This window comes from Lepidochelys kempii, chromosome 4, assembly GCF_965140265.1.
Source record: "Lepidochelys kempii isolate rLepKem1 chromosome 4, rLepKem1.hap2, whole genome shotgun sequence".
Taxonomy (NCBI): Eukaryota; Metazoa; Chordata; order Testudines; family Cheloniidae; genus Lepidochelys; species Lepidochelys kempii.
In genome coordinates, this window is record NC_133259.1 from 31,823,660 (window position 1) to 31,839,241 (window position 15,582).

Here is a 15,582-nt window from a genome sequence, read left to right on the forward strand (position 1 = left end):
GTAATAAATAGTACTGGAAGAGAAATGTATATGCACAAGAGTAATAATAAATAAGCAATCAAAAGGGTAATAATAAATCTGCACACCCTCAGTCTCTAAATCTACTAGCATATGTAAAAGAAGGAAATTTTTTTCCAGGTTTGCCAAATTGCTATCTGGTAACTTGGTCAAACTACTGAAGCAATTTAAAGTGGAATGATCGACACTGACCACACATTTTGCTTTCAATACATCCTTTTAAAAAAAAATTCCCAAGTAATGTATAAATAAAAATAGGGATCTAACATATGTAGGCGGTGAAGAGGGGAGGATTTATGTACTGTAAGAAAGTCCCATTTAAAGCTAATGAGAATTACACAGCTCAAGTAAATCTCCAATTCGCTCATGGGAAAGTGAATTCCTTCAGGCCAAATATACTGCAGTCCTTACTGAGACAAAACTCCCATTGACTTCAAAAGTCCTTCTGACTTGTTGGAGACAACAGGAGTTCTGCCTGAGTAAAGCCCACATAAGGAATAACTGATTTGAGTCATATCCTTGTACTATCTAAACTTTTCAAGAATCCTTTTGTAGCCAGTTTAATATTAGTGATACAGGGATACACTGTGTAAGTGCAAGAACTCTTCTACTTTCCCTTGAGTCCCCACATAGGCCAGGCACAATCCTGCACCTTGTGTTCCCAGTGCACGCCGATGGGGCAGGCTTGTGCTACTGTGAGTGTATGATTCTGCAAAGCGGGTGGAGAGGAGTGGGGTTAGAGCCCCGCTATCTCTCTGGACTAGCCAGGAGAGCACCAGTGGCACAGGGTGCCCACTGTGTTTTGTGAAAAGGAAGAGAAGGCCCTGATCAGAGCTACATCCTCTCACTGCTCCAAGAGCTGTTGTGCCTGTCTACATTGCTATGTAGCCCGGGCCGGACCTATTGGTCATAAGCAGTATCCGTTTTCCATATTCCACTATTCCAATTAAAGGACGGATGAAGAAAAAAAGGAAGAATATAGAAAAACCTTCTATGACTGAGAGTGCTTCGCTGCACATTAAACGGCTCGCATTAAAAGAAAAAGTAACTTCACTGCGGACTTTCAGTTGCTGGGGGTGTTGCTATGGCTAACGGCAACCTTACAAAATTTCCTCAAGGTGAGTGATTATTTCTGAAGGGGGAGTAAAACTGAGGAAAGCATTTGAGCATATGCTTAACTTTAAGTCAGCGGGCCTTAAGTGCATGCTTAAAATTAAGTACATGCTTAAGTGCTTTCCTGAACAGAGATACTTTCCTGAATTGGATCCTAAGAAAGAAAATATTAACCCCGTTAATGCCCCTTGCATTCTAGTCCAATACATCATTAGACGGAGGGAGTTCACTCATTAAAAGGCTATCATGGCTCTAAGGCTTTTCTAAACCTTTTACCCATATGTCTTCAAGGGAGATGATTTGCATCACATATTTGAGCCTGGTTCAATATTCTGCAAATCACAGTAAATCCATAAGAACGCTGCCAGAATCACCAGCCAGCATCCCACAACAAACTCTAACTTTAATTCATGAAGACTAGCTTCTTCAGCATAAACATTCATTTCTCAAAGGAGTCTATCTCTAGTTTGAGACTACAGAGGAAGAGAAGCCTACAATGGACAATGGAAAAATTAAGCCAGACACTGAAGTTATTATTCCAGTCTTTTTCAACAGTATCTCCTGCATAAAATGGAACTATGGGTTTGCATGCTATCTGACAGATTTAACCTTTTGGCACCAAAATCTGAGCACAGGGATCCATTTGCACAGCTCACTGGCAGGAACAAACCTTATACTGCATGGTGTATTGTACAGTATATTATACGCCTCTTCATATATTATACAATGTTATTTTAATTTAGCTTTTCAATATTTTTTTTTCATTTATTCGCAAACAAATGGAATTTATTAGTCATTTACTGAAAGGAATTGCAGCATGCCACCTTTGTCACATTTGTGCTACATTGAAGTAATTCATTTTCTTTCCCAATAAAATATTACATGTCGTCAAGGGCTGTGAAAAACAACTGTAGTATAATGAAAAGAATTTTGTCTACATTTTTATTTTAGATCTCTATAGCCTTGCTCTAGGATTTAGTTTCTTAGTTTAGTAACGTGCACATTCTTTCTTCCAGGCCAAAAGTAAAGCGTTCAACCTGAATGAAAATGTGATGACGCCTTTATAGGAAATGTATAACCATTTAAAAGTGTCTTCAAGTTATACAGAGGAAAATGTTTGAAAATGCCACAACTACTGAAGGAAATCAGAACATAAAACTATAAACAGAAACTGTTAGGTTCTATCTTTGAAGCACAATTTAAATTTGATGAGTAGCATATAAAGAGCTGTAACATTTTTTCCTTTTTTTCCTATGGAAACTCCATATTTATTTTTTCCTTTGTAAAGTATGAATACCATGCCGTATACATAACTTTCAGAAGGTAGATGTACAAATTGTGAGACCATAGAATCATTTATTCCTACCCACAGTGAAAGTCCACATTGGTCTTTCCAATGTATTATCTTAAAAAAAAATATTGACCACAATCCGGCAAATCCTAACTCGTATGAGTAGTCCAATTGAAATCAATGCATCTACTCATGTGAGTAAAAACTATTTGCTTGAGTAAATTTGTGTCCTCAAGCCCCTAAAAATAATCTTTTTTATAAGAAGTGAATCATCAATCCAATATAGTTCAATTTGCCTGGAATTAATCTTGTCCTTCCTTTACAAGTAAGTAGGCCAAGTTTTCAAAGATGATGTTACTAATTTTGCACCCACACTTTGGTGGACACACCAGATAACGTTTAGGAGGTAGACTACATAGTCACAAACCCGATTTGAACATACAAATAATGCACTGGTAATTAGCGTCTACACTCTACTGTTTTTGCCCATAAGTGATTGTGCCTGCAGAATCGTTCCCTCAACTAAGTACAGTCACAAAAAATCTGAGACCCCATGAAAAATTTGGCTGGTGATATTTTAACATATCTTAGATCTCACATATGCTGATTCCAAAATATTTTCTCCTTTGCTGTCTTACAACAGACAACACTATTTTTTTTTTTGTCTTCCTCGGATATTATGGCAAAATTAGGTTCATGTTTTACTAGCAATAAAATGAAATGACTATTAAATGTTAACTATTATAATCAAATTATACAGATCCAGAACTGCAAATTATAATGTTAAATGCTGTACTTTTTTTTTGTTAAGAAAAACTCAATTCAAAATAAACGAACACACACTTTGGAGTTATGCTTTAAGGTTTTTTTTGTATGCATATCACCATCTTTATATACAATGGTTTGTCATCCGAACACAGTGAATCAATTATATTTTTTTTTCCTTTTGGTATTCCCTGCAAGTGTTTTTGAAGTTTGGTAGGAAAGTAAGTGTTCATGAGAAAAACAGATGCATAGTACTGTCTAGAGCTGGGCCAGGCATATTATGTAAACTTCCCCACCCAGCACAGCCAACAGACCTTAGTGCTGATGTGAAACACCCCTGCTGTTTTAGTCAGAGGCCTCCCTTGTAAGCAGAGACCATCAGTCATGCTGAACTGTGAGTCAGTTTAGTGATGGAACTAAAAGATTAGGACTACCAAATTGATTTCACTAGTGACCAAAGATAAATCCCTCCTCCCGTCCCAACTGAATAATTGTTTTGGGGATTATTTTCCTCCCAGATGGATTAGTTTGCATTTTTCCACAGTGAATCGAAGTTTATGTTCCCCCTACATTTCTAATCCATTTTCTTATTCATTATTTATTGCTAGTAGCACAACAATGAGCCAGGCACTGTAAAAACAGCAGAGAAGACATGGTCCTTTACAGAAAGGCATTAAGCCATGAGAAAGGAAATTGCAAAAAATCTTTTGTATTTTTCTTTTTTTGTAGATACATTGTGTAAAGTTATACACATCCATCTGACAAACTTCCATTTATCTCTCCCTGAACCTAGCTGCAGAACTTGGCATGAGCTATAGAAAGAGCCAAATACAGCCGTGTCTTGTGTATCAGTGAAAGAAGAAGCTTGTTTCTAGGTTCAGATTTCATAGGTGTCTCGCAGGTGGAGGGCATAGCTCACTGGGGGCCTGACCCTCAAAAAACTGAAGCATGAGTCAATTTACTCACATGAGAAGTCCCATTATCTTGAACGGAAGTACTCATGGGAGTAAAATTGCAGGACTGGGCCCAACAAAAAGCTATAAGGTTGTCTTTTTTTCCCTATGTACATAGTAATTTAAGGCTATTTGTTGTCTTAATTTAATTGTAAGGAGACTTTAAAACTACATGTTCTCATAATACCAACAGGACTGTATTCGTTTCAGCTTAAAAGCTTTATCTCGTTCTTTCCATTTAAGGGCCAGATCCCACAATCTTTATTTACTCTTTATTCAAGCAAAACTCCCACATACTTCAATGGAAATTTTGTCTGAATAACATAAATGACTGGGGACTGCAATATTTGGTGATATATAAAATGCAAACCCAAAATAAAACCTCCAACACAAACTCCAATTTAAAACTAACAATAACATTGTACGTATTTACCTCAACATCTATTTTTGCAACAATAGTGTTATCATTTTGAACAGAATCTTTGTCTAGCTATCTTTGCTTACCTAATTTATGTGTATTTTTATAGCCAATCATTGATCCTGTTGTATTTCACGACTTTCCCTGGGAGTTCAGAAAACTAAAATTTCATTGTATGAATTGGGAAATTAAAAATTATTCCTAATGAGACATAGTGACTGAGGATTTGTCTACATAAGGCATTTCCATTTAAGTTATACGGGTGTCTTTTAAAAGCTGATTTAGTTAAACTAAAACAAACCCCTGTGTGAACACTCTTAGCCCAGTTTCACAGTGGCTTGTTTCAGTTTCAATTAAACTTGTCGCCAGTTGCCTTAAGCTAAATCAGAAAAAGTCCCTTAAACAAAAAAAGAGTGTCCACAGTGTCTTTGGCAGCAAGTTAACAAAATCTGTTAAAAAATCACATCTTTGGTTATATCAGTGCAATTCTTTCATGTAGAAAAACTCTGACTGGCTTTAGAAACTCAAGTAAATAGCATTTTCAGCACTGAAAAAGAAGGCGAAAAAGTTTCATATTGAACTCACCATATGTCCATCTATTCCTGGAACACCAGGCACTCCAACAGAACCCTGGTGGGAACCATAGACTTGGGTTTAGCAAGTTTAACAGACAAACAAATCATAAAACATGTCAGCTCTAAACCCAATACTTAAAGAATTATGTTGAACACATGCTTGCCATAAGTGCAAAATGTTTTTAAAAATAATCATTGTTGATGGTAAGAGCTCTTCCCACTTGACCTTCTGCACTAACCAGAAGTGTCCTAGTGTTATAATTATTGCATACTTGATGTCCTACTTCGTTAACCAAGTTTCAAATGGCTGATTATATTGTGATGTTCTGAAACCTTCAGTACAAACTAAAGAATTATAATTCAATTCCACTGACCACTCTGCATGAATTTGGAAGAAAGAGCCTCCTAAATCTAGTGTTTGGACCTCTGTGATTACAAATATTCATATCAGGAACCATGCTTTAAAGCTACCAACTGGTAACACTGACCAATCTTTAGTACTTTTAAGGGATAAGCTGGAATAATTCTGTCTGGCACTGCTTAGTTTTAGTTACTACAATCAAAACATTAAAAACCACTATAGATCAAACAAGAAGCAGACGTGAAGAAAGAATTAAAAAGAAATCGGCAATGAAATGTAACATTTGAGGGATCTTTTTTTATAAAGACTTAGAACAAATGTAAACTTCTTTATGATGCATTGTCTTTTTGTAGCAACTTGTGCAACTGTCATTATGAATTTTCAGTGACAATTCAGAAGGTGAGGAAAGCAGCAGTACAGTATGTGCTGACATAGCGGGTTTTTTTTAAAAAACAGTAAGTTTCAGTGAAAAAGTACATTGAAACCATCAATTTATCTTTCATTTATAAACACATCCTCAGCTTAGCTCACAAGCATCTGAGCCTCTTTATACAGGCTAGTTTGTTCTAAAGAGAAGGGGATTGCCAGTGGTGGGGTGTATTGTTGTCCAGGACTCTTTCAAACAAATCTAGAGCCCCCTGTAAAGCCATTCATTTGGGTCCACTTTCTGCAAGACCAAAGAATCAGTGGGGGACCCTCTCCCCTCCATCCAGTTATGCACACCAGTTAGAAAGTTCAGTCCAGTGGGAGAAGTCCGGGGACATAGAAGTCATTAGGGAATGTGTCCAATACTGATGCCTGCATTTGTGGATGGATTGGGTTAGGAGAATAATGGATGGAAAATTCCTGCTAAATAGGAAAAGGAGGAAATGTGTCATGTGTCCCAGAATGGGCCACAGTAAAGGGAGACATCCTGAACTCTCAGAAGGCTCCAGCTCTTGTCTCCATAGAGCTGTGAGTCATTCAGAAATTGTTTGTATTCCATACAACGTGGCACTGTAACCTTAGCAAGAGATATCAAATGAGCATTTCACCCTTTTCCCTGCTGGAGGGATGTGGGGAGGCCTTCAGGACCTGGAGGCCCCCAAAGGATGCAGACTTGGTAGCATTGTCTGTACCAGCCCTGTTGTTGCTTGATGCAAGCAGCCCATGAATGCTAATCAGGAATAGGGGGCATTAGTGAACAGTCACATATTCTTGTTCTTCCTCCCAAAAAACAGAGGGCAACACACAGGCTCAGAAGGGAGGTAAGCCATCAGGCTCTTGATAAACTGTTTTTTTAAGTATGGACTGTTCCCTTATTGATATCTGCTGATTTTTCTTATAAGATGCTGACATGCATAAATAAAACAGGTTTAAAATTAGCATATGCTTAATCATGCAAAAGGATCTCAGATTTTCTAACATCCAAAAAAAAAAAAAAGAAAAGAAAGGCTTTGCTGATGTTAAGCATGCTATTAAAGTACCTCCCAAGTCTGAAGGAGTAGTTTTAAAATGGCAACATGGGGACTAGGGCAGCTTTACAATTTCACACACTGTCTATCAGAGGTTATATTGCTAAGCATACAACGCTCCTCTCCTTAGTCCTAGGGCTTGATCCTGCTCCTATTTATGTCAGTGGGAAAACTCCCATTGACTTGAATGGTGCAGGATCAAGCCGTTACATCTTCATAGCTTTTACCTTCTTTTGTTTGAAATGTTTTGTTTTAACCAATGCCAAACAACCCAGATTTCAAAGAATGCTGTGCCTGTGACAGTCTCAGGGACAGAAAAACAGGGGATAATATCATTCCCACCTCTGAAGGATAATTATTCTTTTAGGTTTTCTCTAGATAATTTTAAATCATTAAATGAATTTTCTTAAACATCTTTGACAATATTGTTTATCTTCTGAAATCACTTTTCAAACAATTTGGCCTTCATGATAATTGGGTCACACACTGGCAAAGTGCAGCCTACTAGTTTTTATTACCGATATATTTAGTATTGTTCTGATGGTTCAATCCCATAAATCCTTGGTTCATTCCATCAAACTGCAGCAGTCAGTCCTAATGAGTGTAAATAATGCTGAAAGCATTCACAGGAAGTCAGTTGTCAGGTTACCATAGAAATAGGAAGACACCGGCAGGCCACCTGAATACAGCCAACCAAACACCATTTATCAGCAACACCTACATCCTTTATTTCTTCTGGTCACTTTTTTGGTCATATGGCACTGATCTACTTGAGTAAAGACATGCATTCAATTTGAAACTTTATCCCCCACCTTTTACAGTGTTTCAAGTTTGGTTTCATAGTTATACAGTACTTGAATAAAGAAAATTATAGTGCCCTTTTAACCTGCAAGTTCAGCAGACAGATTGAAAACAGTCTGCTCTGCATTGCTTGAATTTCCTATAATGGGCGAAATTAGAAATCCTGTGTCTCACATTATGTAGTTGTATTTTCGGAAAACAAAATTCACAGACTAAACTAACTGCTTCAATGTGGTGTACAGTAGCTAATTCCATTCACCTCTCCTGCTTGCAATTTGGCACTAGGAAGTATAATCACTTTCACAGTATTGTTGTTTATACTATACCTTTTGTCCTGGAGGTCCCTGAGGCCCCTGAAAAGGGAAAATAATTTAATTAGCATAATAATGTAGCCAATTTAAGCTTAAATGACCAATTAAAAATGTCCTATTGTGTAAGCATTCTTATGCTGGACTGAAACCAGCTGATGTTTTGGACATCAAGGAAAAGTAAAACTTTCTGCTGGAAATGTACAATGGATCTTTTCTCCTCTTTTTTGGAATAGCATTAACTACACACTGAAAAATTCAGATTTCCCCCCTTTTTTTAATCTTTTATATTCCATTCTGTCTGTTTCTTCTTATAGATGCAAATGTGTCAGCATTTAGAAAGCTAAGGCCTTTCTGCTTCTAATACCAGCTAAGAAACAGGTGTGCTTCCACAGTGAAATACCTACATTACATATTCGCTTGCCAACATAAAGAAAAGATTTAAGCAATGAACATTTTTGGGAAAAAAAGATAAATAAACTCCCCCTCCCCTGCAACACACACCTCTCTAAGTCTAGGACTAAGCAAATCCGCATAGCATTTTACAGTGCTTTTATTCTTCAACGCAGTTTAAAAACATTAACCAATTATTCTTAACACCACCCTTGAGAGGTAGGGAAGCATTATTATCCCTATTTTACAGATGATCAGAGAGGTTAATGGGCTGTTGTCTTAAAAAAGCACTTAAACATCTGCTTAACATTAAGCATGTGCTCAAGTCTTGTTGATTTTAATGGGACTTCAATGGCCTGGATTCTCCACTCCACCCAAATGGAGCTTGGCTGCAGAGGAGAGGCATCAGGGAAATCACGCAGCTCCTCGATCCACGTCAGTTGGTCCTGGAGGAAGTCAGATCAGCTCCAACACAAGTCCTTCCTGTATCCCTCTTCCTAGGCAATGGCCAAGGGAAGGTGGGGAAGCTGTTGCAGAAGCTGGTTCTGTCACCCCTGGAGAGATCCACAACGCAGGGGAAATTCTTTACTAGTCAGGTATGTCAATTGTTTGTGCTGCCTGAGTGACACAAAGCGAACAGAACACAAAATCCAGCCCTTTGTGACTTGCCCCAAGTCAAAGAGGGGAGCGATACCAGAGCTGGAGTTGTTTAGACACTCAGCTTGCACAATGAAAATGCTGCTCTGAAATATAGGGATGGATTTTGCTTTATGGCATATGCTGTGAAAGCAGGGCAGAGGTTGCTAAGGGACACAATGCCTCCTGGAGTTTCCTGGCACACAGTGGAAGAACAGCCATTACAACATTAATCAAGAGGGTGAAGTATGATCTTCACCCCATCACTGGCCAGTGGAGATAGAGGCCATGGGAATGTCCAGGGTGCAGAATGTGTTCTGTTCAACACTCTCTCCCTGACACAATAACCTTCTGCACTTTTCAGCTGTTCATCCCCTGAGGTGTTGGATGACACACCACAGCCACCACCATTGCTAGCATGGATGAGTTCCAACGGTGGTGAATTATGGGTCCTAGAATTGCCAATACGGATGGAGTTATGTAGGTTTCATATTTGGATTTATGTGACTAACTTTGGGTGTCCAAGCTTGAAAAATGTAGGTTAGTGCCTTTGTCATGCAGGAGAGTGGTCTGATAGAGCCCTAAATGTTTAAGCATCAAACAGAAATAGAATGTTCTCCAGTTTCACCATCAAAAATCCTATCACCTTCAGGCACTAATTCCCTGGACTAATTCATTCCTGGATTGGATTTCTCATGAATAAGGATAGCTCATTATTTAGGTTCCAATCCTGCCCCACTGAAGATTATTATTGTCATTGGCATCAATGGGAGCAGGATTAGGGCCTGATTGTGCAATATTCTGAGCATCCTCCTTTCTGTTGACTTTCTGCCTGATCTTCAGAGATGCGGAAAGCCACTTGTGAGGTGCTGAGTGCTTTCAGCTTCCAATCTTCAGTGGGAATTGAATGTGCTCAGCACTGGGAAGAATCAGGACAGTGGCTGGAACTGCTGTCTGGTTTACTAGGCTGGAGGACAAGTCCTTCCAGGCCACAGAATTCAAGAAACTGTAGAATAAGTCAGCTCTTATTTCCATTAAGTGGTTGGCGCTTGGTAAGAAGGTCTGTTGGTGGCTGAGGGGTGTGTGTGTGTGTGGCGGGGGAGGGGGGAATGCTGGATGTGGGAATAAAAGAATGCATGTTTCTTGATTGTTAATTGTGGGTGGCACTGAAGTGCAAGAAATTTCAAGGTGAAGTTGAAAAAATACCAGGATGTTGATAGCATGTGTGTCCTGTTGAGTGCAGTACATTGGGTAAGCAGTCAGGGGCATAAAAACATACAGTGATAATTTACAAGGTGTATTTTTCTCTCTCTCCCCCCAATGGAAAAAAAGAGAGAAAGCTTCTTCTAGAGCCAGTCACCACGACACCCATTAATTTAGAAACACTCAGCCGAATCCCCCACCCGTATCAGATTCCCCTTGTGCTACCTGCAGCAATGCTGCAACTTTCCACACAGCTGTGCTGGTGAGCAAAAAGGCTCCTTGCATTTCTCCTGTATCAAGCATACTTGGTAATTGTTAGCATCCTCTAATAACTGGGATCAAGTAACTCAAATAGTGAGGTGTACTGTGGGTGGTAACATCATCCCATTACTCCTAATACCTGATAAAAAAAGGATAAACTGTGGAATGGTAGGAGCACACCATATTTTTTCCAGTTTGAGCATTATTATTATTGTTTATATAATGACTGTGATGTGTGAGGCACTTTACATACCAAGTAAAAGTCCTGGTCCCTGCCCTGAAGAAATACAGTTACAATGTAGAGCTCTTAACCATTCTATTGAGGCCAATGGCAATTTTGCACTGACTTCGGTGCATTGGAGCCATGGCGCTACCTTCCTCTCTACTGGTCAGCAGAGCTGTCTGACCACAGAAAGGAGCACACATTGCAGTGCACCCCATTAGGGGCACAGCAATTGCCACTCCAAGCATACTGGAGCTCCCACTCAGACAGTACAGCTGTAATGCAGGAGCGTGGTCTGAAGGTCTGATAGAGCCCTAAATGCTTAAGCATCAGTCTAGCGGCAGGCAGCACCAGAGCAGGCATTAGCTAGACCGAAGACCTGAATTTTGATTAGGGATCTGAAAAAGGATAGTAAGGTTACTTTGTGTACAAGGCGAGGGAGACTAATCCAGGTATATGGGGTGAAGTGGAATAGGCCATCAAAAACAGTGTTACATTAACCATGCCATCAAAAATAGCACCCCCTATAAACCTTGAGACATGCAGGATAGTGCCTCAGACACCTCCAAAATGAAAACAATAGTATCATAACAATGAGTTCTTTAAAGGAAGCCTTTACCAAGAACCCTTAGTCCAGATTGTAAGGGTGAAAAACAATTTTGGATGACAGCTTAAAAAACCCTTGGTACTGTTATAGCAAGGGTTAGGCATGAGATCTCTGGCAAAATTTGCCTTCCCCCAACTGTGCTCCTGTTCTTTGCTGACCTCCATCACAAATGTGGCTGTATTTCAGTGGTGCTCTATGTCTATACTTTTTGAAGTGGTATCTCTCTATGTTTCTTCTAAGGTATCTCTCACTGAAGAGCCAGTTGGGATCCTTCAGCGGAAAGTGACTATTTAAACAGAAGTTAATATCATTAATATATTATTGCTATCTCCGAGAATAAACTGTGAAATGGGAGTTTATTAATTATATATGGGACATTTCTGTGTCTAGTGCCAGAGGCTTCTAGTCTGCTGAAAAGTGATATAATCTGTGACCCTGTGGCTGTGGCAAACCAGGCATTTTCCCTAGAATTTCCCCACCATCGCCACCACCACTCCAGCTCCACCAGGGGCAGTAGTAATTGGAGTTCTCGTATAGACAGGGCTACAGGCTGCTGTTGGTGGTTTTAAGTACTGCGTCTAATTCCATTGGTGATTTTCACAGTAGAGCTCCTGACATTGCTATCAGATAGAACTGAACTTGTTAGTGGCAACTGAAAGAAATTTTAGGAAGGAAATCGTAGCACAGATAAAGTCTAAATGCATGCAAGCCCAGTGGAAGAGACAGTAAACTACTTCCTAAAGCACTTTCTAAATGGGTTAACAGTTGTGCAAAGAAAACAGTGGATGGTATTTTATGTCATTATTAGTGTTCTCTTTATGGTGCTTAAACCCAAACCTGTATTAAATCACGTTGGAAATTGTTTTCCTGTCTCTTCCATTACACTACTTGAGTCAGAGATTATATCACTCTTCAGCAAGATGGCTGCCTCCAGCACTAAGCCCAGAAATGGCAGTTGTAATTAGAAACTTACCTAGATTATCAGGGTGACAAGTGCTTCTTACCCTGTGAACTTCCAAACTGCTGAGCTCAGTTAAATGGGAGCAGTATTTCTTTGAAGGATTGCCCTGTGGCATTGGGACTGGTGAAGATCTGGCACTCAGATGTGGAAACTTTGTGCAGCTGATCCACCGATGATTCCTCCCCCCACCCACCTTCCAGTCATCTCCTAGGTAGAACAATGGAAATGTAGCCATTTATATACCAAAGGAGAGAACTTAGTTAAATACCAAAATTTTAGCATGTTCTGGACTTCCCTTAGATTCTGTTTTTAGTGGGTTGTCTACAATTTCTAACAAAGCATGTTGGAAGCCTTCCCTTTTAGAATAATATAGCATTGATACGTGTGTGTGTGTGTGTGTATGTATATATATATATATATATATATATATATATATTTGCAGTGTTCTTGTAGTCAGCTTGGACCCAGGGTATTAGAGAGACAAGGTGGGTGAGGCAATATCTTTTATTGGGCCAACTTCTGTTGGTGAAAGATACAAGATTTTGAGCTACAGAGAGCTGAAGAAGTTGGTCCAATAAGAGGTATTACCTCTCCAATCTTGTCTCTCTCATATGGGTCTCTAAGCACAGAAGTAAAATATCTGGTAAAATTTTAATTACCTTTTCTTATTAGGACTGCAATTGGGAGCACTTGCTACCCTACATGATAAACTCCCACTTTTCCCCTGGAATTGGGAGAGGGCTGTGTTGCCCACCTAATGTACTGGACCCCTTTTAGGCCCTGGGATAGCTCCAGAAACATCTACAGAGAGGCTCAGTTTCCACACAGCTCCCTAAGTCTTACTTCCATAGCACGGCTCCCTCAGGAGCCACATTTTGGTCCCTGCTAGTGGCTGCAATGAAACCCTTCTCAGCGGTGCTTTGCAGCCGCACATTCAACCAGGATAATATCTGGTTCAGTAAATATCTATTTACTGAATTTCTGGCTGAACTTGAAGGGCATATGCTGCATGAGTGCCTTCTCCTCTTCCCCATCTCAGTTCTACCTTTCCCCCAATCCCTGGAGCCTTTGCAGTGTATGGAGACAGGTGAAACACACAGTAGTCTCCTCTAGCGTAAGGCCCAATCTACACTACTTTGCTACTTTCCTCGTCGAGCATAGAGTGGCATCTGGCCTACTGTCACTATCGCCATTAGCAGCAGAAAGAATGTTATTGTAGTTAAGGAACAGAGCTTGAGGACAAGTGGCCTACACCTAATTTTTATTTCCACTAATACCGAAGACGTTCATACGGCTTTAGCCAAATCTCCTACTCTCTTTGTGCCTCAGTCCCCTGTGTAAATTGGGATGATAATACTTATCTATTTTACTGACCTGCTGGGAGGCTGGGCCAAAATTTTCAAACTTAATACCTCAAGTTAGGCTCCTCAATCCATGTTTTGTAACCTAAATTAAAGTGGCCTGGCTCTGAGAAGCATTTGAGCTCCCTGAAATCCCATTAAGTCAATGGGAGATGCAGGTGCTCAGCACATTTAAAGAGTATGCCACTTTTATTTAAATTCTAACGTGGACTGGGAAGGCTAACCTGAAGCAGTCAGGTTTCAATGCCTTGGCTGTAATGCCTGCACAAAATAGGGAGCTAAAATAATGCTAAAATACAATAAAAATAAAAGTGTAGCTTCTGCTAATCAGAGGCCATCAAAATCTTTGTAAAGCTACTTCTTTAAACAGTATAATATCTTAAGATACACAGTGAGTAAACATAGCTAATATGTCAGAAGGTAATATAGAGCATTACCAGAGATGAAAGACAGGTTTGGGAATGTCTTCTGGAGGCCTAACCACTGGCACATACGTTCTGAAGAAAGACTGGAGGGAGGCTGTAGTTCACAAGAACCTCATATTGCTAATTGTGTATAATTGCAGCGGGGAAGCTAATTGATTGCTCCAGCTGATTAGAAGTGTGTTTACAACAACATTGCACATGCCTCCATCTGATGCTAGTGAAAAATGGGATATCCTGGGATAAGGTGACCCAACTGATTTGTGTGACAGTGTGCATGTAAAAGCCAGAAGACTTCTAGATTAGCTTTAATCACTACTTTGTGAATTTAATTGGTGTCTGGACTTCTGTCTCTTTAGGGTTGAGAACAGCAAAGATGAACAAATGGAGGTGTGTCAGATGATTTGATACTTGGGTGTTCTCTGGTTAGTAAACACCTGGAGTAAAATCCTGGCACTACTGAAGTCAATGGTAAAACTATAGACTTCAGTGGGATCAGGATTTTCTTCTGAGCTGTCTTACACAGCCAACTCTTCTATTAAAATGAAAAAGTGGGGGTAAGAACAGAATAATCATTATATTGCCCAAATATTTTTAAGCACAATCTGTTAACTGTGTGTGTTTTAGCAAGTTACAGAACAGGAAAAAGTCTTATAGTGATGAGGAAATATATAAATCTGTCCTGAAAATATTATAATGTAGTTTAAAAGTATCATAGAATCATAGAATATCAGGGTTGGAAGGGACCTCAAGAGGTCATCTAGTCCAACCCCCTAAAAATAAAGTAATTTCAGATTGTAATATTTTAGGAAGAGTCATTCAAGGTGTTTTGTATCCAATTTCAAATTACCTAGATGTTTAACGTTCAAGGAAATGTAAGAAATAGGAACTTGGACCATTTTTATTTGTATGATCTGGTATAGCACAGATGATTTGTTTTACAAGATATCAGATTTCATGGATAGCGAATGTAAATGCCAAATGAGAAAACGTAATGAAAAAATAAAGGAGATGTGAGTGCTTTTGCTTGTTGAGGCATATTTATATTAGATGCTTTTAATGAAGTAAAACATCTCTCAATGGCCATAAATAAATTGTATCAAAGTGTGATACTGTGACTTTGAAAAACTCCTCCATCACCTGCTTGCATGTTGACGTGATGCTCGAGGTTTCAACCCAGACCAATAAGTGGCTGTGTCACCGTCTGCCCTGTAACCCTTGGTGACTCTATGCTGTGCAGCTTTGGCTCAGAGCCCTGATACCAGCAGCAGCTGGCTCACAGTGCAGTGGCCTTCCAATAGCCTAGTTATTACTTGCAAGGTGACACCAAGAGCCCTTCCAGCCCCGAGTTTCCCCCGAACGGTCTCCCCTGCAATGTCCAATCCCTCTCACTGGAACACTCACAAAAACCTCACAAATTTGCTGTTCCTTTAAAGAGACAGTACACATTTTGTTGCT

The 15,582-nt window shown here is 39.5% G+C and overlaps 1 protein-coding gene across 1 annotated transcript in view; it reads right to left on the bottom strand.

The window, feature by feature from the left end:
- Positions 1-15,582, bottom strand: part of COL25A1 (collagen type XXV alpha 1 chain) — a 409,341-nt gene that overhangs the window by 92,093 nt on the left and 301,666 nt on the right. Inside the window, exons 11-12 of the mRNA XM_073340873.1 lie at positions 8,076-8,102; positions 5,144-5,188 (exon numbers count right to left, since the gene is read on the bottom strand). Of these exons, the coding sequence (XP_073196974.1) occupies positions 5,144-5,188; positions 8,076-8,102 (72 nt within the window). The remainder of the gene's footprint in view (positions 1-5,143; positions 5,189-8,075; positions 8,103-15,582) is intronic.